Below are 25,171 nucleotides of genomic sequence, written 5' to 3'. Positions count from 1 at the left end.
TGAGAAATGCCTGAGCAATCAAGGTTTTAGTAAACCTTTACATTTTACTCAGACAGAGAAACTTTGGGTAAATTCCGGAAGCTTCTCCGAAGCTTTTAGTGCAATAAATTCCAATCTAGTGTATGCAGGGACTATTGGAGAATTTTCTGAGCTTTTCTAAATGTCCTAAATCATCGAAATCGGTAAAGGAATGGCTCAGTAAGGAAGGTTTTTGGTGATAGGTACACATTTTTCTAAAAGAGAAGACATTTGGGTAAAGTTCCAAGCGCACCCGAGGCTTTTCTTCCAAGAAACTCTAACAAAGTCTTTCACTGGGATTTAGGAAATTTTCTCAGCTTTCCAAAACGTCCCTGATTACCAAAATCGATTGGAAAATGACTGAGAAATCAAGGTTTTAGTAAACCCTTACATTTTGCCAAAACTTATTAGTTTTGGCAAAACTTTTACTAAATTCCGGAAGGTTCTGCGCAGATTTTCTCTCAAGAAAACCTACCTTGAGGTTTACAGAAACTCCCAAGAGGTTTTCTTAGCTTTCCAAAATGTCGATGATCATCAAAATCGGTTGGGAAATGGCGCAGTAGTAAAACTGTAAGTGAACCCTTGCACTTTGCTAAAAGGAGATATTTCAAAAAAATTTGAGTGCTTTTCCGAGGTTTTTCTTTCAAGAAAATCTAACGTAAACTTTTGACCGGAATTTGAGGAATTTTTCAGGTTTCTCAAAAGACCCTGGATCATTAAAATCGGTTTAAAGATGAGTCAGCCAAGAGGATTTATGTCGAACCTTTACAATTTCATGGTTGATGGTCATTAAACCAAATTTTAAAGGCTTTTCCGAGGCTTTTCTACAGAAAACTCCAACTAAATCTTTACACAGAGCCTTAGGGAATTTTCTCAGCTTTTCAAAATGTTCCTGATCATCAAAATCAGTTAGGAAATGACTCCGTAATCAAAGTTTAAGTTACTCCTTGCATTTTGCTAAAGACAAAGTAGATTTGGGAAGCTTTCCGGAAGCTTTCCGATTATTTTCCCTAAAAGGAACTTACACTGGGCTTTGAAGAACCTTTTTTGGAATTTTTATAGGTTCCCAAAATGCCCCTGATTAACAAAATCGGTGAAGAAGTGACTGAGTTATGAAGGTTTTATAATAAACCTTTGCATTTACCTCAGACAGGGAACATTTCCTGAAACTTTGAAAGCTTTTCCGAGGCTTTTCTTTAAAGAAGTTGAACCCTGACATTTACAGAATCTTTCAGGGAATTTTCCAAGCTTTTCCAAAAGTCCTCGATCAACAAAATCGGTTAAGAAATGCTTGAGAAATGAAGGTTTTAGTAAATCTCTGTACTTTGACTGATCACGTTTCATGAAGCTTTAAAAGCTTTTCCGGGGCTTTTCTTTGAGGAAATCCAAAGAAACCTAACCCTGGCATTTCCGGAATCTCTAAGGGAATTTTTCAAGCTTTGCAAAATGCCCCTGATCATCAAAATCGGTTAAGAAATGCCTGAGCGATGAGAGTTTTTTTTTCTCGGTAATTTTGCAAGATTTTTCCTGAGATTTCCTTCTGAGAAAAGTCTACTCTGCTATCTAGACAGCCTAGTTAGGTGTTCAGAGGGAATTTTCTCAGCTTTCCAAAGAGAAAATCTCTCGTTTTCGTCGAAAAATTGTCTTTCCGAAGGAAAGTGACTGCAATGCTGTAATGTGGAAGTGTCAATTTTAATCCGGAAAACTTTTGCTTAGAAGAATTTAGTCTTTGAAGTGGAATTCATGGCAATTTGAGAGATTTTTTTTTAAATGATATAATTTTTTTAGGGTAAAATTAACATGAAAAGGGGTAACTTTAACCCACAATACACCTGAAAAGTGTAATATGTACACCGATTACGGATTAATACTGCACAGGGTGAAATTAACATTTCCGGAATGTTTATTTTAACTCTTTCGGATTTTTCCACAGTGAAGTAAGAGAAATCCGAAAGAGTTAAAATAACATTCCGGAAATGTTAATTTTACCCTGTGCAGTATTTATCCAAAATGGGTGTAAATATTACCCTTTTTCATGTTAATTTTACCCTTAAAAAAATTATTTTAAATGTAATCGTCGATAACTTGTCCGGATTGCGGTGATCCACATTAGAAAGCGTACACTTTATATCCTTTAAAAAAAAATCTCTCAAATTGCCATGAATTCCACTTCAAAGACTAAATTCTTCTAAGCAAAAGTTTTCCGGATTAAAATTGACACTTCCACATTACAGCATTGCAGTCACTTTCCTTCGGAAAGACAATTTTTCGACGAAAACGAGAGATTTTCTCTCTGGAAAGCTGAGAAAATTCCCTCTGAACACCTGACTAGGCTGTCTAGATAGCAGAGTAGACTTTTCTCAGAAGGAAATCTCAGGAAAATCTTGCAAAATTACTGAGAAAAAAACTCTCATCGCTCAGGCATTTCTCAACCGATTTTGATGATCAGGGGCATTTTGCAAAGCTTGAAAAATTCCCTTAGAGATTCCGGAAATGCCAGGGTTAGGTTTCTTTGGATTTCCTTAAAGAAAAGCCCCGGAAAAGCCTTTAAAGCTTCATGAAACGTGATCAGTCAAAGTACAGAGATTTACTAAAACCGTCATTTCTCAAGCATTTCTTAACCGATTTTGTTGATCGAGGACTTTTGGAAAAGCTTGGAAAATTCCCTCAAAGATTCTGTAAATGTCAGGGTTCAACTTCTTTAAAGAAAAGCCTCGGAAAAGCTTTCAAAGTTTCAGGAAATGTTCCCTGTCTGAGGTAAATGCAAAGGTTTATTAAAACCTTCATAACTCAGTAATAATTCATAATTACAGCATTGCAGTCACTTTCCTTCAATAAAAGGAATCCCTTCCTGAAGGTCAATTTAGGTTATGGTAAAATCATCTAGTACACAATTCAAGGCATTCTTTAGATCTTCCTTTAGATCCTTTTTCTTTATTTATTTAAGGAATCTCTTCCTTTGTTCCCTTTGGCATCTGAAACAGTAAAACAGTCCTTAACAATACGATTCCCAGAATGTCCGTTTTAGAGCAAAATGTAAACATCGACAAATTGACAAATTTCTCTATAAAATATTACTATTTCATGAAAATCGTTTTACTCACCTTGAAGGGGAATGATTGCACTTCACTTTTAATTAAACCTTTGGATTTAAAATATTCTTTTCACAAGGAAAAAAAATGTAAACTTTTTTTTCAAATTTAGGGGAAGTGCTTATAATTTTGGACAGTCTGCTTTTAAGCATCGAAGTTCCAAGTTTGAAGTGCGATATTTTCTATACTAATTGACATTTCTTGTTACTCTCTTTTCAGAAGGGTTGTTTAGAAACTTAGCAAGCTATTTATCGTTTTATTTTTATTAAAATTAGTTTTAATACGTTTAAAAATGAATTGATAAGTAGAGGTGACCTTGGCTCTTATTTTGGACAACTTGGCTGTAAATTTGGACAGCTAATCCGCCTCAATAAGATGCCCATTGTTCTTCATTTGATGAACCAATCTTGCCAAGTCCTCTTCCTGTTCATGTAAGGGAAACGTAGAATGTCACAAGAAGCCCGGAAACTTTCCATATCATTCATTAAAGTGAGTTGACTTCTGGCCTTTCCGGGAGCCTTTCAAGGCATTTCTCGCTACATCTCGTTCGTAGAGATGATGCTCCTTTGTTTCTCCAGGCATTTGTCCAACCTAGTCATCACAAAAGCTAAAACTTCACGAAATTTCGTGAGAAAAACACCTGTCCAAAATAAGAATCATCACCTCACTGGTGAATGTCTTAAAAAATTTCCCATTTTTCACACGAAAAATCTAATTGACAAGACAAATCTCACTTCAGGTCAAATGTACAAATCACCACTAACGTGAATCAACACAATATTCAATGAATATTCAATAATATCACTCAAAAACAGCGAACAAACTTTGTTAGTACTTCACCAAAACTAAATAAGACTGAAGTAAGCCACGAAGTTCTGTCATATTTCTCGTAAGCAATTGCTCACACTGAATTTTCAACAAAGCAATTTCAACTCAAATCATATTCAAATTTTAACGTATTTAGTGTTAAAATCTTCCAAAAAGAACAAATATTTAGATAGAATTCATTTTTCATCAAATATTGGAATAAAAATCCATAATTTTAATCAATTTATTTTTAGTGTCCAATTTTACCCTCAAAGTGTCCAAATTTAGAAACTGTCCAAAATTATGAGCACTTACCCTAACTGCTGCCAGAAATTGAAAAGTAGCCTTTAAGGACGAGAAGCTTTCCGCTGAGCGAAATTCAATTAAATCAAGTTTCCCTCGATATTTTAGCCCAAAATAAGAGATTTCCGGATAAAAAGAAATTTTCCCATCCGTAGGAGTCCTGAAAAACTATGGGTCATATATGACCCAATCGTCCTTAAAGGTAAAAAAAGCACAAAATTTTCCAAACGACCAGTTTACTCGTTTGCTCTGTTATTTTTTGAAAGATAAATAACTTGAATATATTTTGTAATAATAATATATTAGTTTTATTTAAGTTATTTTTAACTTATTTATTTTAGTTTTTTTTTGGCACTCATAACAGCTATTCTTCTCTCTCTATTTCTAAATACGTCTCTTTCTTTCATTTCACCTCTTTTTGTATTAAATTTGTAAGTGAGAGTGCAAAAGAGAATGCTCTTCAGTTGGTTAGACAAAGATACCAATATAATTATATATAGGGGAAAGTGGTCTGCCTTTGAATGCGGCAGCCTTTGAATATTGCAATTTTTTCATTTTTCTTTAAATCATAAATTCTTTTCTATTAACTATTAGATAGCTATTCATAATCCTCACAAGTCATCAAAAATGCAGACCCTAGCTCTTATTTTCTAGGTGCTAGGGCAAAAAAACCAAACTGAGCTCTAAACTGTAATTTTGATGTTCCACAATTCATGTGTTTTTTCATAATTAAAATAATTTTTCGAACAAATCTTCTATTGTGAGTCATAGAAGCTTATTCTTGGATGGTATTTCTCCAAATACATTTTGATTCAAATGAGACAAATTTTGTGGGTGATAAAAGTTTGCAAATATTGCTCTGCGGCAGCCTTTGAATCTTAATGTTGTGTGCCTTTGAATCCTCTTTTTCCATACAGTAGACTCTTCGATATCCAGCACTTCGATATCCGGGTGACAGCTGCCAAACAGTGGCGGTTGATATATTCAAAATTATTTTCACTAAACATGAAGTTTGTCCAGAGTGAATTAAAGTATTATTAACATTGTATCGACGTTTTTAATACATAATTGTGATAAAAAATGAAACATAAGCCGAACACCATGAAGAAAATTCTCTTTTTCTTTGTCAGACAGAAAATAAATTCACACAGCACAAAATAGAAAAACCGTTGATCATTCAAAAAACCTAAACGTCATTTTGTCCCCCAGTCAGCCGGATAACGAAGAGTCTACTGTAAAATGCTATCTTGGTCCGACCGGGATGTTTCAAACTGACAGTTGTCAACTTCAATGGCGTTTTATTACAAATTTTCAAGTGCAAAACAGTGCTTCAGAAAAATGTAAAAAATGTTGTTGTATAATGACTTTTGACTACAGTGGTGGTTTTATTGAGTGCATTAGGGTTCATGCTAATCAATTATGGGCCACTTAATGTTACAGCCCTAATATTCTCAGTGAAAAATTAAGATTCAAAGTCTGCCCAAACACATTCAAAGGCAGACCATGCAGGCTGCCTTTGAATATATCGACATCACATTTTCAAGTTTCTCACCAGGAAAAACTGAGGACTTGCGAGTCCTAAATGGGGTAAGCATAGAAGCTCAATGAAAAAGAGAATATTTTGGTGTAGTGAAAAGTAAAACTCATGTTGTAGTTTACTCTGAAAAAAATCTAAAATTTTGAACATCATTTTTCGTTCAAAGGCAGACCACTTTCTCCTAAATAATTCCTTTATTTCTTGCAAAACGTTTGTGGTATTTGATGATAAATAATTTAATTTCTGGCTATAATCGTTATAAAAAAAATCCTAAAAATATCAAGAGAAAAAATAAAACGCTACCCAGAAAAACTTCGATCTGCAATTCTGCACTTTTGAAATTTTAACGTTTCTTGTCATTCAATCGGATACTTCGTGTGGCTTCGGGATAGTCGTGCGACTTCGTGATTTCGTATTTTCTATTATGGCTGATTTAATAATATTGTATTATAACATTATAATAATATTGTAAAAAAAAGAGAGTATTCACGTAAAATTGTTGAATAAAAATTGAATTTTAAATAAATTGAAATACATATTTTTATGTAGTTAAAATAATGTTTAGAAACATTAGAAAGGGTAGAAGAAATGTAGAAATCATCTAAATACTCTAAAGAAATTCTGCCGATAATTTTAAAATTTTCTATAGAAATTCTGCAGAAAATTCCGCAGAAATTCTGTTGATTTTTCGGCAGTTAGTAATTCAAATCTGACGAATTTCTGCAGAATTCTGCAGAATTTGCCGGGTGGGTAATTGATAAGTCAAAAACAGTTTCAATTAAATTTAAATTTATTTACAGCAAATAGAGTTTGATCCTCGTACAAGAACGTGGTAAAACAGTTAAATGAAGGCCTTGGGATAGTTAACGGGTTATAAAAAACGCTAAAATTCTGCATTATTTTCAAAAAAAGGTTTTATGACATTTTGCTAATAAATTGACGATTTTTTTTTTTAATAAAACTCTTTTAGAGTTAACAAAAATGCGGTCTACGATAATTCGTAATGAAATGTGAATTAATTTTTATGGGATAGAACTATTTAGTTACTGTTAATTTAATATGCTTGCACTGTACATAGGCAAATTTAGGTATTAAAGCTTAGAAGCTTGCGAGTATTGAGAAAGACAAGGAGAAAAATTATTAAAATTCTATTATAATTTCTTATATCTTTCTTTTTTAACAACTTTAAAAGACAAATTGTTATTTCTAAAGGATTTTTCCTTTAGAAACATTTTTTCAATTTGAAATTTGAACGCAACATTAAGGCTTAATATAGTTATTTATGCATTCTTTTTATAGATTTTACTAAAACCATATTATTGGGATTAAAAAACTCTCAAGTTAGAAATAATTTTTCTAATTTCATTTGTATTATTTATCGGAAAATAACAATTTTCAATTAATTGCAAATTTGAGTATTAGTGATTGAATTTTATCTATACTTTATTTATAAATTATATTTGCATGAGAAAATTAATACTCCCTCTGTACCAAAAATGTCGTACATTCTTTCATATAAAATGTATTAGCAAAAGTATGAGTTTTTTCGGGACGGAGGGAGTATTGTTTATTGTTTAATATGATATAATGCTTCTGAAAGACAACATGAATATTGTTATAATATTCTAAAGAGATATTAAAGAGTTGTACTAATTTTTGCAGGGGAATGACATTTTCTATGTTTCTCATATGTTTCTAGCGAGCCGAAAAAACTTTTGAGTTCATTAGCTATTTTCTGTCATTTTAAAATGAATTAGCAAATAATACAAATACAAAATAAAAGCCAATTTAATATAGAATAGGCAACCGAAACCCCCAATTTGACAACCTACGTAGTTTTGGAGATATCTCGTGAAATGTGTACGAAAACAGGAAAAAATTTACACTAAAACTAGTCGCATTTTTCAGAGTTAATGTCACCCCCCTGAATTTTTGTGTTAAGAATGTAAGAGTCCTTCAGACAAAATGTACATAGTTTGCAGAATTTTGAAGTCTTTTTTTTTAACAAACGTCGTGGATTACAAACTTTTTTTTTTATATTTATACATCTTTATAATTCTTTATTTTCACTAATTATCTTGATTAGTGAACACGAGACCTCAAGTCTTTTTAAATGTTTAATTCTTCTAAAGAGGAAAATGAACAAGTTAATACATCAAAATATTTTATATCTCTTTTTTTTTAAATTTAATTTAATCTTCTCTTTCAAATAAATGAGAATATTCTTGCTCCCTCTTTGAATTCGAGCAATAAAATTTAAGGGTGGCACATTTTTAAATAGGCAACCATACATCCATAAAAAATTAACCTTAGAAAAGAAATTTTAAATTCAAATAACAGCGATTTTAAGCTTTCAAACATTAGATGTAAAGAAATATTCTAATTTTGAGTGGACTTTTGCATACAAAATATTCAATTTTAAATATGTGGAATTTGTGCATACATTTCATATAGGGGAAGGTTTTGCACCTTCGTAACGTCGCAGATTCGTAAATGTTGATTTTTTTCCAAGTTACTAAATGAATATCATCCATGGTCATATATTCTAATAGCTAATTCCATATCTCACATTTCCGGACAACCTTGGAAGCCTAGGCCTTTTTTCCTGGGTTCTAGAAGCAAAAATAAAAAATGGGCCTAAAATCGCAATTCTGATGTGTATTATTTTATGCATTTTTTCACGCTTCAAGAGTCTTTTCGAAGAAAAACAACATTCCAAGTTATAGAAGGTTTATCAGGGTTAATATTTACCGTGAAAATCTTTCGCTAGAAGGGGATCGTTTTTGTGGGCGGAGGAAAATTCACAAAGATTGCCTTAAGTTGCAGGTTCGTAAAAATATCAGTCAAAATCATTGACTACCAACTCTGTGAATTCCAGACTGCTTTGGGACACTCTGTCCACGACGCTCTGGATATTTTGACCCATCCAGAGATTCCACTGAACAAGTTGACAAGAAAATTGTGATATTACAACATTTTTCAAGAAAATCTCGAAGAAAAATACGCACTTCCACAGCAAAGTGAGACTTCATCAGATGTTTTTGTTTCGCTTCTGTCAAATCGAACACTAAGCCTAAATCTTCTTATCGTAGGTGTGATTCTTTCATACAATTTGCCTTGTTTTCAAGCGGAGTTTTCCTCATTTAACTTTAAATTAATCACTGGTAATTCTAAGAATCAATGATGTTCAAAAAATGTTCTGTAAGACAGATTCGAAGTATTAGAGAAATTACGAGGATTACAATAGGTGTGATAGCTTCTTTCTGATTTGTGCAGTGATGAAACTAGACTGTTTAAGGTAGATGTGATTCTTTTGTTGCCACTTCGATGTATTTCGAGTATTTTTCATAAAATTTTCCTTGTTTTAAAGTGAAACTTTCCACATTTCATTTTAAATTGATGGCTGGTCATTTTTGAAATTAGTTGTGTACGAAATATGTTCTGTAAAACTGTTTGGAGGTGTCAGAGAAAATCCGAGGATTACAATAGGTGTGATTATAAGAGAATCACACCTAACCGAGCTCTGAACTGACTGTCAGAATGCAGGGAAAAATGGTTTTCCGAGTGTCAAAAAACATGTGTTAGAAAAATAGCTTAAAATTGATCTTTTAATGCGTGATACTTCCTACAAACAGTGAAAAGAAGTAGATGAAAGTACCATCTAAGTAGTGATGCCCAATTTTTTGTTTCCTGTGTAACGTTTCCGGGGAAAATGAGGCCTACAGGGGTTGGAAGAAATGGTACGAAGCATTCCGGTACCGCATACATTCGTAAAAAATGCTACTACATTTTCATTTTCCTGTAGAGGAAAATCCAAGGACTTCCAGGAATTTTTTGAGGCAGAATTATGAAACCAATAAGTAAGAGATTTTTTTGATATAGTGATATAATTGATTCGGTTTGTGTGGCATCCAGTAAAAAATCTTAAATCTTGGATTTCTTTTTTAGTACGAAGGTTCAAAACCTTCCCCTAACTTCAATTATTTAGCATTTTTTACATTTACTGAATGTCTTCAACTATATTAAAGACATTTTTGGTCAATTTCAGAGAAATTTTTGCCATCTAGGCATGTCCAAGAGGTGCCTAGATAGCTTTTGGCTATGTAGTCTCCTATCTAGTCAAGGGTTGTCGCGATTTCAATTCGTTAACCAACTCAACGAATCCCAGAGACTAGATAGGGATACGGCAATACTGAAAAATGTGTCTCGACTACACTCACACATATTCACCAGCAGTGTACATGTACAGCTATGTAGTCAGACTACATATATGTAGTCTGACTAAATACGGTCAGAATTGGCCCCCAGGTCTAGGTAGAAGGTTTAACTCTTTCGCGTCTTTAGGGTAATGTCATGACTCGGGGAAAAAAGTTTTTTTTTGGGTATTTACATTAGGGTAATTTGTCTAAAGCGAGACAGTTTGGAAAGTTGGACAAAGCAGTGTGGAATGTGAGACACCTCCTTAAAAACTTGATAATAAATCAATTACATATTTCAATTTTCGATAAAAAGATTATTAAACCTAATTTTGTGATTATTTGAGAAGTTAAAAATGCAAAAGTTGTTATTAAACAATCAAAGAGTAACTTGCAAGAAGAATTTAAAAAATGAACTGCATGCGTGATATTCATAACCTTCACACGGTAGTTGTCATTTTCTCTGTTTCTTATGGAAGTCGCTAGGAAAATATCAAAGTGTTTTGTTTGATTTTTCGGCAGAATTTGTGAAATATTATGAAGTCCGTAGTAAAAATCGAAGGACATACATCCATTTAAAAGGTTAATAAAAATATTTGTAAAATATTACATTTAGAAAGGATAGAAAAGTGATTCAATTTCGTGTTGCATTCAAAACAAGTTTTATGAAATCTTGGACAAGTTGATTTTGTGAATGAATTTGATAGTTTTGTGCAGTGAAATCATGTTAACAAGAACGACAAAGATCCTTAAGTATCCGGAGAAATAGTTGCAACAGCAGTTAGCAGCTGATAAGGGGAAAATCTCCTGGAAAAGGCTGCAAAGATTTCCAGATTCCGAAGACCACTTTTTCTGATAGAGTGGCTTGTAAATATCGCAAAAACTCCTGGAGAAAGACAAATAGGAGCCTCTACAGAACTCCCAAAGCAAGTGGAAAAGGATTTGGACGGATGGGGAATTGAAATGTGTTAAAAATTGCATCCGCTTTAAAACGATAACTGCTGGACAACGCGAGGCGTCTGTGAAATTTACAGAACCTCTTTTTTGGTTGGGCGTCCAGGAAGTTCTTGGTAATTACTAATTAGCGTTCCTCAACTGTTACCCGGACATAAACGAGGGATTAGCATAACCATTAAAAGTGCATATATACAGAGAAAACCCTCAACATTTGATTTTCTACATATTTTGTATGATATTTTGTCATTAATATCACTATGTCCAACTTTCCAAAAGTTTTTGTCCAACTTTCCAAAATGTTGTCCATCTTTTCAAAATGTGTTACTTTTTAATTACCGTGAATTTTCCAATTATTCGGTTGCAATATTTAATAACAACTTCTAAGATTCTGTTAAAATATTTGTCAAAGAATCCCATGATACAAAAAAATGGTAAAAAATAATTATTTATTCAGTTTAAAAATGCATTTGAAATTGATTTTTTTTCTTAAGTGTCTCGCTTTCCACAATTTACCCTAATAGAAATCTATCTGTTCGTGCACGACATCATAATAGAGGGATGTAAGATTCTTGGCTCATTTTCTCAAAACTCCAGTTAGATTTCAATTAATGTAAATAGCCAAAAAGAAACTTTTTTCCCCTGGTCATATATGACCCTAAAGACGCGAAAGAGTTAACCTAGGTTTCCCTGAAGGTCTCAATCCCAAATACCAATTAATGTTCCTCTGATTCAAATGGATTAATTACTCATAAGACTAATAAGGAATTAGAGAAGTTGAGCCTTATGACTGAGCCTTATATGGGCTTCAGACCTAAGGTTTAGCCATAAGGCTTAACTGCTATAATTTCTTATCAGTCAAGATTTTTCGGAAAATTTTGACTTAGAATTGGATTATTAAGGGCAAATGACCTATTACATTTTAAAAAATCAATAAAATCGGCTGCTGTTTAAGGTTTTGAGACCCTCCGGAACTGGGCTAAACCTCTAGTCTGAAGACGGTCTTAGACCTGAAGCCCGTATAAATCCCTATCAATTTCTTATTTATTTATCTCCTCAGCCTAAGACAATTGTGAATTTGGCGCGGTTGCTTTTTGGGTGTTCACAAAATGAAAAAAAAGAAGAAAAAAATCGAACCTCAATAAAGAGACAAGAGATTTACCTGAGCATCGGATTGTCCCTTTGTTTGTTGATCATTCTCTCTGTCTCTTTCTGGGACTTTTGGAGAATTCGGAGAAAAACGGTAGAAATTGCACAGGTAAGCGCGTTGAGAAGATATTTTGAGCTGTCGAAGCACGAATTTTTGGCATCCAGGTGAGAAATTGGTCTCTCTTCTTCTTTTTTTCTCTTCTCCTTCTTCGTTCTTCCTTCGTTTTTGGCTGCAATATTCCCTTTTTTTTGTTTTTTTTTTTTCATTTTGTTGAAAAGATGGCCAAAGAACAATAGACATCGAGGCACACAAATTCGATTGTGACGATTTTGCCTTCTCTCTTTCTTTTTTTTCTTCTTCTCATTTTCTTCTTCTTCTTTTGTTTTTCTTTATTTTTTTTTATTTTCTCAGGAATTCGCTTTTGAAGGCTCCTTCGCAATCCCACTCAAAAAGCCATCATTTTCGCCTCTTCCACAGATCTAACATCGTCGCCTGTATCAATAAGTATCGTAACTTTGTTACTACCGCGAACTCCATGAGAAATATCGTCATGCTGTTTTACCGATAATTGATTTTATCATTCTCGAATAATCCATTTTATTTCTGCATAAACAAATAACTGATATCAATATCATTCTACCCCATGAGTAAATGTAAATAGCCGAGACAGAGACAACTGAGCGATAACCATTTTTCTACACTTCGTGTCTCGGCTATGACCATTTTTTTTTGGTAATTATTGAGGAATTACCATGGTGTAACGAACTAAGAAGGTGTGCTCACTACATAAATAGAGAGTGACAACACGATATCTTTTGTTTCTGTCTTCTGGTATTTGAATTCTGATTCTAACGACATTTTCCTGTTAATTTGAGTGGTGTGAGTTGAAACATTTTCGGCGGCGACAAAGCTAAATTGCGCCGGCTTTTTCAATACAGTAGACTCTCCCAAATTCGGGCATATAGGACTGAAATGTCAGCCGAATTAGACAGAAATGCGGGCGACATGCGCATATAGATATTGAGTTTACACACTGATATATATCGTAAATTGCATGAAAATCCCTCAATAATGCAAAATCACATCAAAACTAAGACAAACCATGTCAAATTTGAGCATATTTGATTCATTTGATAATCATAATCAAACTTGAAAAATGACAACAAACTTTTTTCAAATGTAACCGCTGCCCGAATTAAAAAGTAGCCCGATCTTAAAAGAGCCGAATTTGCGAGAGTCTACTGTAAAAATGATTTTTAAGGCATTGTGATTAAATTCTGTTATATTTGAACGTATTATCAGATGATTTCTCTTCGGCATTGCATAAACGAGCAGTACAAAATAAAAATCTGCTTAGCAAAAAATTCAAAATGGTCAGAAAAAAATAAAAAAGTGGTCATCAGAAGATTAAAAAAGGACAGCAAAAAGTTAAAATAAAAGGTAGTAAGAAATTAAAAATGGCAGTAAAAATTTAAAAAATGCTATCAGTAAAAAATTAAACATGATCAGAAGAGCAATTGTGATCGCCATCACGCTTTTTATCATAGTATGATAAAAATTACGCTCAGTTTCGCTCAAATGGTTTCCGAATATTAGCGAAACTTCACGAGCATGATATTGTTTTATATAAGAAGAAAAAAACGTACTTATTTTTTAATCATGATTCACCTAAATTTATTCGAAATTATATATTTTGTCAGATAGCAAGGTATGCGCCTAGAGAGGATTCGGATGCCACTGAAGAATTCAAAAACTAACGAAAAAGAACTTTTAATAAAAAAAAACAGTCTTGAAATTATATTTTGATTATTTCATATTCAATCTACAAACTTTTTATGCAGCCTGTAATTCAATTTTCGTTCATTCACATAGTCTAAAGCTTATCTTTTAGCTTTTTTATTTAAATTAGAATTATTATTCACTTGTTGCATGAGAAGATGAAAGTTCTTTGCGAGCTTAACGACTGCTGTAACGGTCCTGTCGTTTTAACTAATAGATCGAATAGATCTTTGAAAATTCTCATTAAATTCACCACTAAGTTAGAAATCCCTTTCCACACTAGAAAAACTTAGGTCCTGATTCCATCGATATCTTTAGTTAAGTCATCCTACACCTTTATTTAGATTACTAAATGTCCTCCACCTTCTCTCGTAAAAGATCCTTGTTCTGAGCGGCGACGCAGTGTGTGGATTTTCTTTAAAAGTCAAGGTTGCGATCATCAGCAAGGTAATTTTCTTGCAGAGAAAATGCTTGTGCTGATGGAGAAGCGTCCTGATTTAAAACGGCATCTTCGGCTGTGTTATACACAGCAGCATCTTCTTCCTCTCGCTGTCCTGCTGGGAGAATCATCTCCATTAAAAACGGTATCTCCAACAGTGTAATAAACAACAATTCTTATCCCTCTTCTCCTCCTTGTACTGATTAAGAATCCTGATTGGCAACTGAGAATTCAAAAATGTGGTGAAATTCTACGCCTCTCTCGTTCTCTTCTTCTTGTACTGATGGGCCAGCGTCCTGAATTGTAAGTGAAGCCTCAAATGGACAAAGATCACCTCTTCCATGACCGGGACTCCTGTCTATCCGGCGACTGCACTACCGAGAATTAAAAGAACTGGGAGATCATCCTCGGTGTACTCCTCATCGCCTACACCTCCACCGATTCGAATCTTGTCACCGTTCAGACGCCTTTGCTTTCACTTTCTTGCCACTGCCTTGTCTCAGATGAGCCCCATTGTCTCTTGTTTTGACAAGTTTTCTGGATCTTGATCATCAGTCCCTACAAATATATGCGAAAACAAATAATCTTTTAGAGAAAAAACAAACAAAAACACTGCCACAAAATATGTATTATAAAATAAAGCAAACATTATGAAAACGAATTAATTAATAAAATTAACGTTTTTTGGACCTCAATTAAATAAAATAAGTTACTTACTCTCATTTGTTTTAAGAAAAATCCTTTTTCACTTGAAAAACACTTTTATCACCCGTGACGGGAGGATATGCTAGGCTAGTATATCGTATTGATAAAATGACAGAGCGACTCATGGTTGCCAACTTCGATTTTTGTCGCTCAGCGCCAAACCGAAGATTGACATTTCCACTATGGCGGGAAGTTTTCTATGATAAAAAGCACTGTTAAACCATATGATAAAGCCCGTGACGGCGATCACAATTGCTCTTCAGGAAAATATTGAAAATTGATGAGCAAAACAATTAAAAACGAGTAGTCAAATAAAATATTAAGAATGACCAGTAGAAATATTCAATTTAGGCAGTAAAAAGTTTAAAAGTGGTTAAAAAAAAATTAAAAATTTGGAGAAAAAAAATAAAACCTAAATGATAATAAAATTAAAAATGATCAGTAAAAGTATTCCAAATGAGCAATAAAAAATTAAAAAGTGGTCACCAAAATTAGCAATATAAAATAAAATATGGTAAACAAAAAAAACAAAAAATGAGCAGTAGAAATACTCGAGTTGATCAGTTAAAAATTATAAAAGAGATTGGCAAAAAATAAAATGTGAATACATAAAAATCTATCAGAAATTTTGGATTGTCTACAAAATTGTCTTCAAAAACTAACAAACAGACTAAAACCAATTTCAAATTTCAAAGATATTTTTTATGAAAATTTCATAATATTTTGCAAATTTCGAAAATTTTCATGAAATTTTCCCTATTCATCGAAACTACAGTAGACTCTCGCTTATCCGTGGAACGGGACCGAAATGTCACACGGATTTTGAGAGTGATACACATAAAATTGTTTGAAATCTAACGATTTTTTTGTTTACATTGCAAATTTATGGAGTGAATTCTGATCTGACTGAATCGACATTCTCTCTAAACATGCGTACTGTCCAAAAAAGTTACAATGAGAAAGAATTAACAGTAGATAAGAGCACATTTGCTTTAACAAAAAAACCCAAAACGGGGAAAATATGTCAACAAAATTTTTAAAATTCAACTGTCTCACGGATTTTTTTATGTCACCCGGAAAAAGAGTCCACGGATAAGCGAGAGTCTACTGTATATAAAGTCTCAAAAAGAGAAAGTCATCCGAGAGATAGAAATCTCAATATCTACATACATTTAGAGCCTCCTTTAGGTTTGTAATGTGTAAAATTTCATTTGAAAATGAGGAAAACTCGATGAGAAATACATTAAAATATTTGAAAAACTTTAAAGTCAAATTTTCTCTTAAACTATGGGAGATATAGGCCTAATACTTCGCATCTCAATAGGCTCGAGATGTGCGAAAGTTCACTTGAAAATTAATAATATTTCATGAGGAAACTTTGAAGTCGATTTTCTCACTTGTCTCGCAAATGAAATAACTTCAAAATGGAACCGGATTGAAAAAATTTATTTGCACTAATTTGATCACTTTATACAAAAACTGAACTTGAATGATGAAACTTTTGGCCGATGAAAAACGGACAACTTTTGGAAGAAGCAAATGAAATAAGTGATATCGCTGAGGGGAGCGGGGCATTAAGATCCACTTTTTATCATCCGAATTATTAAATTTGTTTAAAACTGTAACCTATTACTAATTATATGAATTTTCGAATTATAAAATACAAAATTGTGGCTGCAAAATAAAACATGGAATTGTTTTTTGACATATATTATCAAACTCTCCTTCATGAGAACACATTTTGCAAATTTTGCGTCTATATTCAGGGAAAATTAAATCATTATATCATTATAATGAAGAGAATTTGTATTCTTATGACATAAAATACATTATCTATCTATCTATCTATCTGAGCAGAATAAGCAAGAATATTCGGTATATCTTCTTTCGAAAACAATAAAAGTTTCTTGTGTGAAAATATATTTATATATGCCAATTGCGATATATTTGGAGGTAAACACGCAATTAAAGCATCTAAAATCATTTTTGAAGTAAAATTTAACAAAAAAATATGGAAATATTTCATAATTTTTAGCCGGCTGACAAAAATATAATTTTGAGAGCCGCCGCAGAAAGTTGTTAGACTCACACCTCCAAAGTGTCAAAATTGCTGAATTTCTTTGTTTTCATTTTGTTTTTCTAATAAAATGATGTGATTTTGAGGTTTTATGTTGTAAATTGTGTTCTTAAAAGGTGTTTAAAATGTTTTAGAACCTTCACTATTGTCAAAATTTAAAATTCCGATGCGTGTGTGACGTTTTTTTGTGAAGGATTGCGGGATTCGGTGCCCCATTTCTCAGGTAATAATCTTTGGAAATTGTGCAGTTTTAAAGCAAAAAACTCACAAATTAAGGATTCATAAGTCATACTTGAAATAAATTATTGAATTTGAAAGGAAAATGAACCGTATTGAATCGAAATCTGAAGGTTTTAACAGCTTTTCAGAAGTGACCGTTAATTTTACAATTTCAAAAACCCCAATACTCCAGCCGCCATGTTGTGAGCACACCTTCTTAGTTCGTTACACCATGAGGAATTACCATTTTTCGTTCCGAAAGCTCCTGGCGCTCCGAGCATTTTTATTCGCGAAAAATGCATGAATGACCGTTTATTTTTAAATCATAAAACCGCCAAATTGAAGATCTAAGTGATCTAAGTACATCGAAAATTGTTCATTTATGGCCTCTACACATTGGGAGCAATTTTTGTTAAAAATTGCTTTTTTGAAGGAAATTCCCTGCAGCGTTGTAGGAGGAAACGTCAAATTTCTATCAAAAACGCAATTTTTGACGAAAATTGCTTCCAATGTGTAGATGCCTTTATAGAAAATTCTTAAAGAAATGATAAAATATGCTGAGTTTGCTATAAATTAAATCTTGGTAATATCAAAATTGTTTACAATTTTCGTGATTGTAAAATTAACACTCTGATTGATTGTTATCATTTGATAACAAATATAATAAACTTAATCAATAAAGGCCTCTACACATTGGGAGCAATTTTCATCAAAAATAGCATTTTTGACAGAATTTTGACGTTTCTGCCTACAGCACTGCAGCCAATTTCCTTCAAAAAAGCAATTTTTGACGAAAATTGTTCTCAATGTGTAGACACCTTAAACCAATATTTTATTTATTATTTTAAATATTTATATTTTCATTCTTTATGTCCTCAAATTGATATTTGCATTTTGTGAGGTAATAATAAAAAAAAATATTCTTTTTGCTGTTAATAAGCTTTAAAATATATTTAGAAATTTCGAAGGGTAATATCAAAATATCCACGGGAATCGAAAAATCCCGTAGACATTTTTTTAATAAGTTGAGAAACTTTTTTTTTTTAAATAAATAATAAAATAAAATTAATAATGAATAAAAAATGTAAATTAAATAAATAAATAAAAGTAATTTTTATTTTTTATGGTATATTTTTAAATAATTCACAATATCTTTACTAATACTAATTAAATGATAATAAATAAATAAATAAGAATAAAAAATTAAAGAAAAACATGATTATAAATTTGGTGTTTCATGCGGATTATTGCTTAAATTTCATGGAAGCAGTCTGACATTTTATATAAATTTTATATAAAACTTAACAATTCAATTCATTCCGAAGGTTAAAATCGACACTAAGACAGTGTAAATTTAAAAAAAATTACAGAATATTTTATAAAAGTATTGAAAATTCATATTGACATTTTATGTTTCTCTATGTTTGCGGTTGCAGACTTTTTATTTATTTATTAATGAAACCTTTTTAGAACCAAATCGATTTTCTTTGACCCGAAAGAGAGTATAATTGGAATACTAATGAAAATTTAGGTCAATTTAGGAAAATCATGTTGATGGTCCCTCGATCGAATTAAAGAAGAATCTCAACAGTTATGCATGTTTCACACAAGTTTTAAAAGATGTTTTCTCAGAAATCTTTAGGAAATTTGCTTTAAAATATGTACTTCATATTTTTGGAAAATGACAAAAACCAACAAATGAGGCATTTAGAGTGATCGGAGCGCGATGTCTCAGATGAACAAAATTGTAGTTCTAAGTGTGGCCTATCACCTGGTATCATTGGATATTTAATATTTTGTTTAGTTTATTTTATACAAATTTTTAAAACCTCACTTTAGGACCATTTTTTAAGGTAATTTTTAGAGAAACTTCAATTTACACCCCGAAGGAGTGGTTTTACAAGCTTTTTTGTAATTATCAAAATTGAAGCTCGACTAATGAGCTTTCCAACGCACCCACACTTTTCAAGTTCCGTTCACTAGAACCTGAGATATAACGGATAATGTAAGGCAAAGCAGAAAAAATATAAAAGTATTAATAAAAAAAAATTGTTACGTATAGGAGCAAAACCAAGACCAGATTCTTAATCAGGGGACTTGACTCTATCAAACGTACCATGTGAGATCTCCGTTAACAAAACCGTGTTGCATAGTGTAATGAACCAAGCTTTCCAACAATAGTTCACTCATCCAATTATGTTCATCAGGAGCTGAGATATACCACTTCAAACTTTCAACCTCTTCTACTGACAGAATATATGTGCTCATCTAATATTTATTTATTTTTTTTTATTTTATTTTAAATTAATAATGTTTTTACAATTTTGCACATGAAATCCAAGAATCCAATGAAAGGACTTCCTTGAGGACTCCATAAAGATGATTTTCCACTTAATCTTGCGGATGATTATCGCCAGTTTTCCTTGAAATTTCCCAAAATAACGCTGCCTCGATCTTACAGATATTTCCAAGGATAAAACATTAAATTTCCATCACTTGAAATACAATTTCAGTCTCAATGAACATTAGAAAACTCACTTTCAGTAAATTAATACAGTACACTCTTAGAAAAAATTAGTTCGTACAAGGTCATATGCAGTTATTAGAACTATAAAATATAGTAAATATAGACCCAACTATAAAATAACCATTTCGTCGTCACTTTTTACCACTTTTCGCCAGTTTTGTTAAATTTGTAACCACTTCTCGCCACCCACTTGAAAAGAACCACACTCGGTTATTTTAGGCAATGCTATGAAAAGAATACATTCACCATTTCTCTTTCCTTGTGATCACTTTATTATTACTCTCTTTAAATGATTTTTCTTCACTTTTATTTGATAAATCAAATTATGGGGCTTTTGCAGAAAGTGAACAATGCAGATTTGACAACTGAGAATGTACGAAGTGAAGTTAGCGTCGCCTATTGAAAAGATATGGCGACAAGTGGTAAAATCAGTTCCAGAATATTACCACTTCTCGCCATGCCTCATTTTTATACAAAAATAATTATAAAATGAAATATTAATTGACTAAATACAAATTTTATGTATTCCACAAGTGCAATTAAATATTCAATAGACAAATTATTTACCCAAATAGGTATTTTTGGCCTGATGAAAATTTGACGACACTTACAGTACATTTGGTAAGAGATGTTGGATTCGATGCACTTGCTTAAAATATTGCTCTAAAAAGTGATCAAAATCGTTAATCCAAAATGAATAATTATTATTTTTCGATTCTATGCGTAGAAGCAGAAACAATACAAAAAAATTGCAACTCATTTATTTCATAAATTGCGAAAAATAGCGATTTCAATGTAAGTGGCGAGAAGTGGGGCACTGGCGAGAACTGGTGATTCCACCCTACCCTGTAGGGGAGACTGGGGCAATATTTGTCAAAACGGATATTTTATTTTTTCACAGGTTCTCAGATAATCTGAATAATTTATATTGAGTATATTCTTATAGGAAATTTATCGCTCTACAACTTTGTTGAAGTTCACTTTGCTCTAATTCGAAAGGAAATGCGCTTATTGAGCCATTTTCTAAAAGATGATTTTGTGGAAATTCTCAAAACTGCTGGGGCAAATTTTATCAAGCATGGGGTATTTTTTGTCATTTTCCTTCGCTTTATTACGACTTATTGTAAATGAAAGAAATATCCAAATGACATATTTTGGTACAAAATTTATTCCTCTACAATTTGTCGCCGATCATTTCCCTCTGTCTTAACGAAAAATATGATTTTCAAGTAATTTTCTAAGATCTGTTTTTTGGCAAAAAAAATTCTCTTCGCCCTCTTAGAAAATGCAGAAAGGCGAATTGGGCGAGTTGAATAAACGAAGTCTGCCGAGTAAATGTCACTTTCAGAGGTAAATAACAAAAAGAAAAAGAAGAAGAATATATCAGAAATGAAGGGACTGATTTTGTGTTTACAATCCCACAGAATTTTAAGAATTCAGGTGCAATGAGTAATTGGTGTTCTACTGGATCATTTTTATTAAGTCCCTCTTGGTATCGTGCTGCCTCAGAGCCCGAAAGATTGCGTGGGTTTTCTTATGGATTTCATCAGAATAAGTGGCTTGACGTGAACTTCATTTCCTCTTCCCTTATTCTCGTGTAGTGTGCAAGATTCTTAGCAAAATAGCATCCTTTTTCTTCACTATAAGAGTCTGACGACGCTTCTGGGGAACAAGAAGAACTTCACAGTGGTGTACAAGAAGAAGAAGGCAGACAACCAACCTTCCAAAAGTTAGGTTACAGTCGGTGAAGAGCTTAATAATACGACGCGCACACAAGTAATAGCAAGGACTTGAGCAAGGCTGCCCTAAGACGTGTCTGACTCGACCCCTATTCCATAGACATAAAGCCAAAAAAAAAAATGATGTTCTACTACAGATTCACAATAAAAGTCAAGCAAAGGGAAGGAACGAAAGGAGCAAAAGAATTTGATCAATTTTTTGTATACCTTCCTGAAACTTTTCTCTTAAGAATCTAATGTCTCATCTGATTCGCTACAACGATTCGCTAATAACTGCTGAACTGGGAACAATTGTTGAACTGCTGTCTATCCCTTTGCTCATCAATCCAGAAAGTGGGCTACCAGCACTATACGAATGGACTTATATACATATCAAGTTGCAAGCAGTAAATGCCGGAAATAATCCCATCTTGAAATCCGTAAACTCAGGATCCTACTATTCATTAAACACAATCGATCGACCTGGTTTCGTGGTTTTTACGAGTTGAGCATCCTCTTCTTCTCCGAAATTTAAGCTTAAATACTTGCCAATAAAGTTGCATAATAAATTCCTTAGGATTTGACGACCAATATCAGGTACACCCTTTTTCATCGCATTTAGTGTCAACCATACAGCTTCCCAGCGTCAAGCACGACATTTCCTCTGATACTCTCGGACCATGATTCTCTATAATGGGTGATTAATGTATATAATTGTATTAAAATAACTATAAACTGTAATATCCAAACATTTTAGTCGTTACATGAGCTCGATAAATCAATCTGGAACTTCTAGACTTGGAAAACTTTGGAAAAATTGTGAAGCACTTCAGAAATCCTCTGATAAATAAAAACAAATAACAAGCGGCGACTTTGTGACAATGACATTCCTTTTCGCCGTGTGAAACATCGGAATTCTTCGTTTTTTGGCAAATTTTGCCCCTAGTGGTCATTTTCAATAAAAGTATTTTTAGAGAGAAAACTCTTTGGCAAATCCATAAACCAACAACAGATTCATGTTCAGCGGGTTCAAGTAATCCTGGAAACACACACCAATGCAAAAATTTTGGATAGTAAGCCAATAAAAATTGATATCTCCTGAAGGGGAAATATTTTAAAAACAGGCCTCAAAATTTTAACATTTTTTATTTTCTATATTCCTTGCTGGAATTCCTTTAAACCTTAGACGATTAAATAACTTCATGAAGGCTATCTATGGCAAAAATTTGAAGGCTTGGTCTCTTTTCTCTTGGAAGATATCGAATAATAAAATATTTAATTTGACAAATTTTGCCCCAGTCTCCCCTACTTCTCCTTAAATAATCTTAATTACGACACTTACTGACGAAGGCGTCAATCCGAAACCAAATGAAAAACATGTAAATAAACACAGATATCTCAACCTCATTAAAAAAAAACAAAAAAAAAGTTTCCATCTGATGCAGGTTTGATGCTTAACCACAAAATATCGAATGAGTCTCTGGGGTTTCCACAAAAAATTTTTTTGTAGAATATATTCCACAACATTGACATCTGTCAAATAAGTAATTTTGCAATATTTTTTTGCCTCAAATCTGTTTTTTCAGATATTTGGTGACATTTCCTGCAAAATGGAGCAATTTCAATGGTCTTCCTGAGGGCATCAACACCGATTGATATTTCCATCACAGATATTAGGTTGGATATTAGGGAAAATAATGTGAGATTTAGAGCATAAAAAGGAGAAAAAAAAACAAGGAAACACTGAAAGAAAGGAAAAGTAAAAGAAAAGAAAAACGAGAGAAAAACAAAAAGAGGCCGACTGTTGGTTTTTATGGCAAAGTCACCGCCGCCAAATGCGAAACAAGAGGCTATTGCGATGCCACCGCCATCTTTGGAGTCACCCACTTCCGATTCAGCTCCCAGAAAGAGACGCCGAAAACGCGATGATCCACAGAGTTGCACAACAGCTGAGGTTAGTTTTATGCCACTTTCTAAATATCTTTCATTTTTTTACAGGACATTTATACAGGCCTCAGACCTAGGCTTAGTTATAGGGGAAGGTGGCGCTATTTTGAGCTGTAGCTTACAATTATTTTATTTAAATTCACAATTATTTTGTCTATCCAAATTACATCATATTAAAAGCCAGTTTCCTCTAGAAATACTCGAAAAAATTGAAAAAAAAATTAGTCCCACAGCTCAAAGTAGCCCCACTTCCCCCTATGCCTTGAATTTTCTAATTTCTTATTGTATTAAGGGCAAATGTCCTATTATATTCGGAAAAAATCAATAAAATCGGTTGCAGTTGAAGGTTTTGAGATCCTCGGGAACTGGGCTAAATCTCTAGTCTACACTGAAGGAAAAAAAAAGATTAAAATTTAATCTTCATAATTTCTAGTCTGTTTAGAGTTTAAAAAAATATTAAGATTTTTTTATTCTTAATATTTGTCCTGTGAAGAATAAAATTAAGTCGAAACTGAAAATAAAATTTTTTTCGAATAACTTTAAATCTTTTTTTTTTTTAGAAGCTAGCAGATTAAATTTAAGAATTTAAATTAAAAAAAAAATAAGAAAGTTTTGGAAAGCTCTCGCGAAATGCCACTTCTCTCTCTAACATCGGAGGTTCATAAAACCACCGCTAGGGTCGCTATTATTAAAAAGAAGATTCTTCAATTTTCTAAGTTAAATTACTCAAGAACGACACTGTTCATCGGGCTGAAATTTTAGTATGTTGTAGCCCTTGATTATACCTATCAAACAAAAAAAACCTTAAGTCGATCGATGACCCCTGACCCGAGCTATAAAGGGTCAAAGTTCGAAAATTGACCGGCCTCTATCTCCGGTTCTAATTAACATATCGACCTAAATTTTGGGTTTTTGGTTTCGTCTCAATGAGCACTTTCAGATGACACAAACCCAAGTGCAAAACTTCGCCACAGGCGGCGCTGCAATTGCGTGAAAATTCGTCAAAATTCAAAGTTATTTTTTCTCAAAAACGCCACTGTGCAATTTGATCAAATTTCAGAGTGTTGTAGTGTAGACTATGAAGTTTTCAAAAAGTGACTTGGATTCGCTGTGGTTTCAATAGAACCGGAGGTATGAGGGGTCAAAGTTCACAAAATTCAAAAAATCATATCTCCGGTTCTATTTGACCGATTTTGATGAATGAGGGCTTAAACGAAAGATCTCACCAAATGCTACAACTTTCTACAGTAGACTCTCTCTCAATCGTGAATATGGGGCGAAATGTCATCCGGTTTAGCGATAGAATTTAGCGTCAAAGCCTTTGTAAATTCCACAAAAAGTGCTCAATTACAAAGAATCACGATAAAATAGTAAGAACTACAGCGAATTTGAGCAAATTAGCTTCATAATTAAGCGTGAAAACTGTCAACAAAATTTGTCGCCCGATTGAAAAAGAGCCGATTGAGTGAGAGTCTACTGTAGAATATTTGAACTGCATGGGACCAATACCAAGGGCGCCACAGTCGAAAAACCAATTTCAATATCACATAACCTCAATTATCTCGACTGTCGCTGAACCGATTTTGATGATTACTTCAACATAATTGTAGAGCACATTTGTCTCTACATTTCGTCCATACATCATTTTCCGGTAAGACTACGCTATCACTCCGATTTTGCCGTTTAAGTGTGAAAAAATTGAT

General features: G+C 32.9%; 1 protein-coding gene across 2 annotated transcripts in view; it reads left to right on the top strand.

Moving 5' to 3' along the window:
* The window catches only part of LOC129808780 (zinc finger protein 2), a 113,052-nt gene that overhangs the window by 17,027 nt on the left and 70,854 nt on the right, over window positions 1-25,171 (top strand). For both annotated transcript variants that reach the window (XM_055858633.1, XM_055858634.1), the window contains exon 2: window positions 23,108-23,475. In XM_055858633.1, coding sequence (XP_055714608.1) covers window positions 23,335-23,475 — 141 coding nt within the window. In that variant the 5' untranslated portion in view covers window positions 23,108-23,334. The remainder of the gene's footprint in view (window positions 1-23,107; window positions 23,476-25,171) is intronic.

The sequence above is a fragment of the Phlebotomus papatasi genome, chromosome 5 (assembly GCF_024763615.1).
Source record: "Phlebotomus papatasi isolate M1 chromosome 5, Ppap_2.1, whole genome shotgun sequence".
NCBI lineage: Eukaryota > Metazoa > Arthropoda > Insecta > Diptera > Psychodidae > Phlebotomus > Phlebotomus papatasi.
The sequence above is the reverse complement of the archived record's forward strand: the minus strand, read 5'-3'. Positions and strand labels throughout refer to the sequence as shown.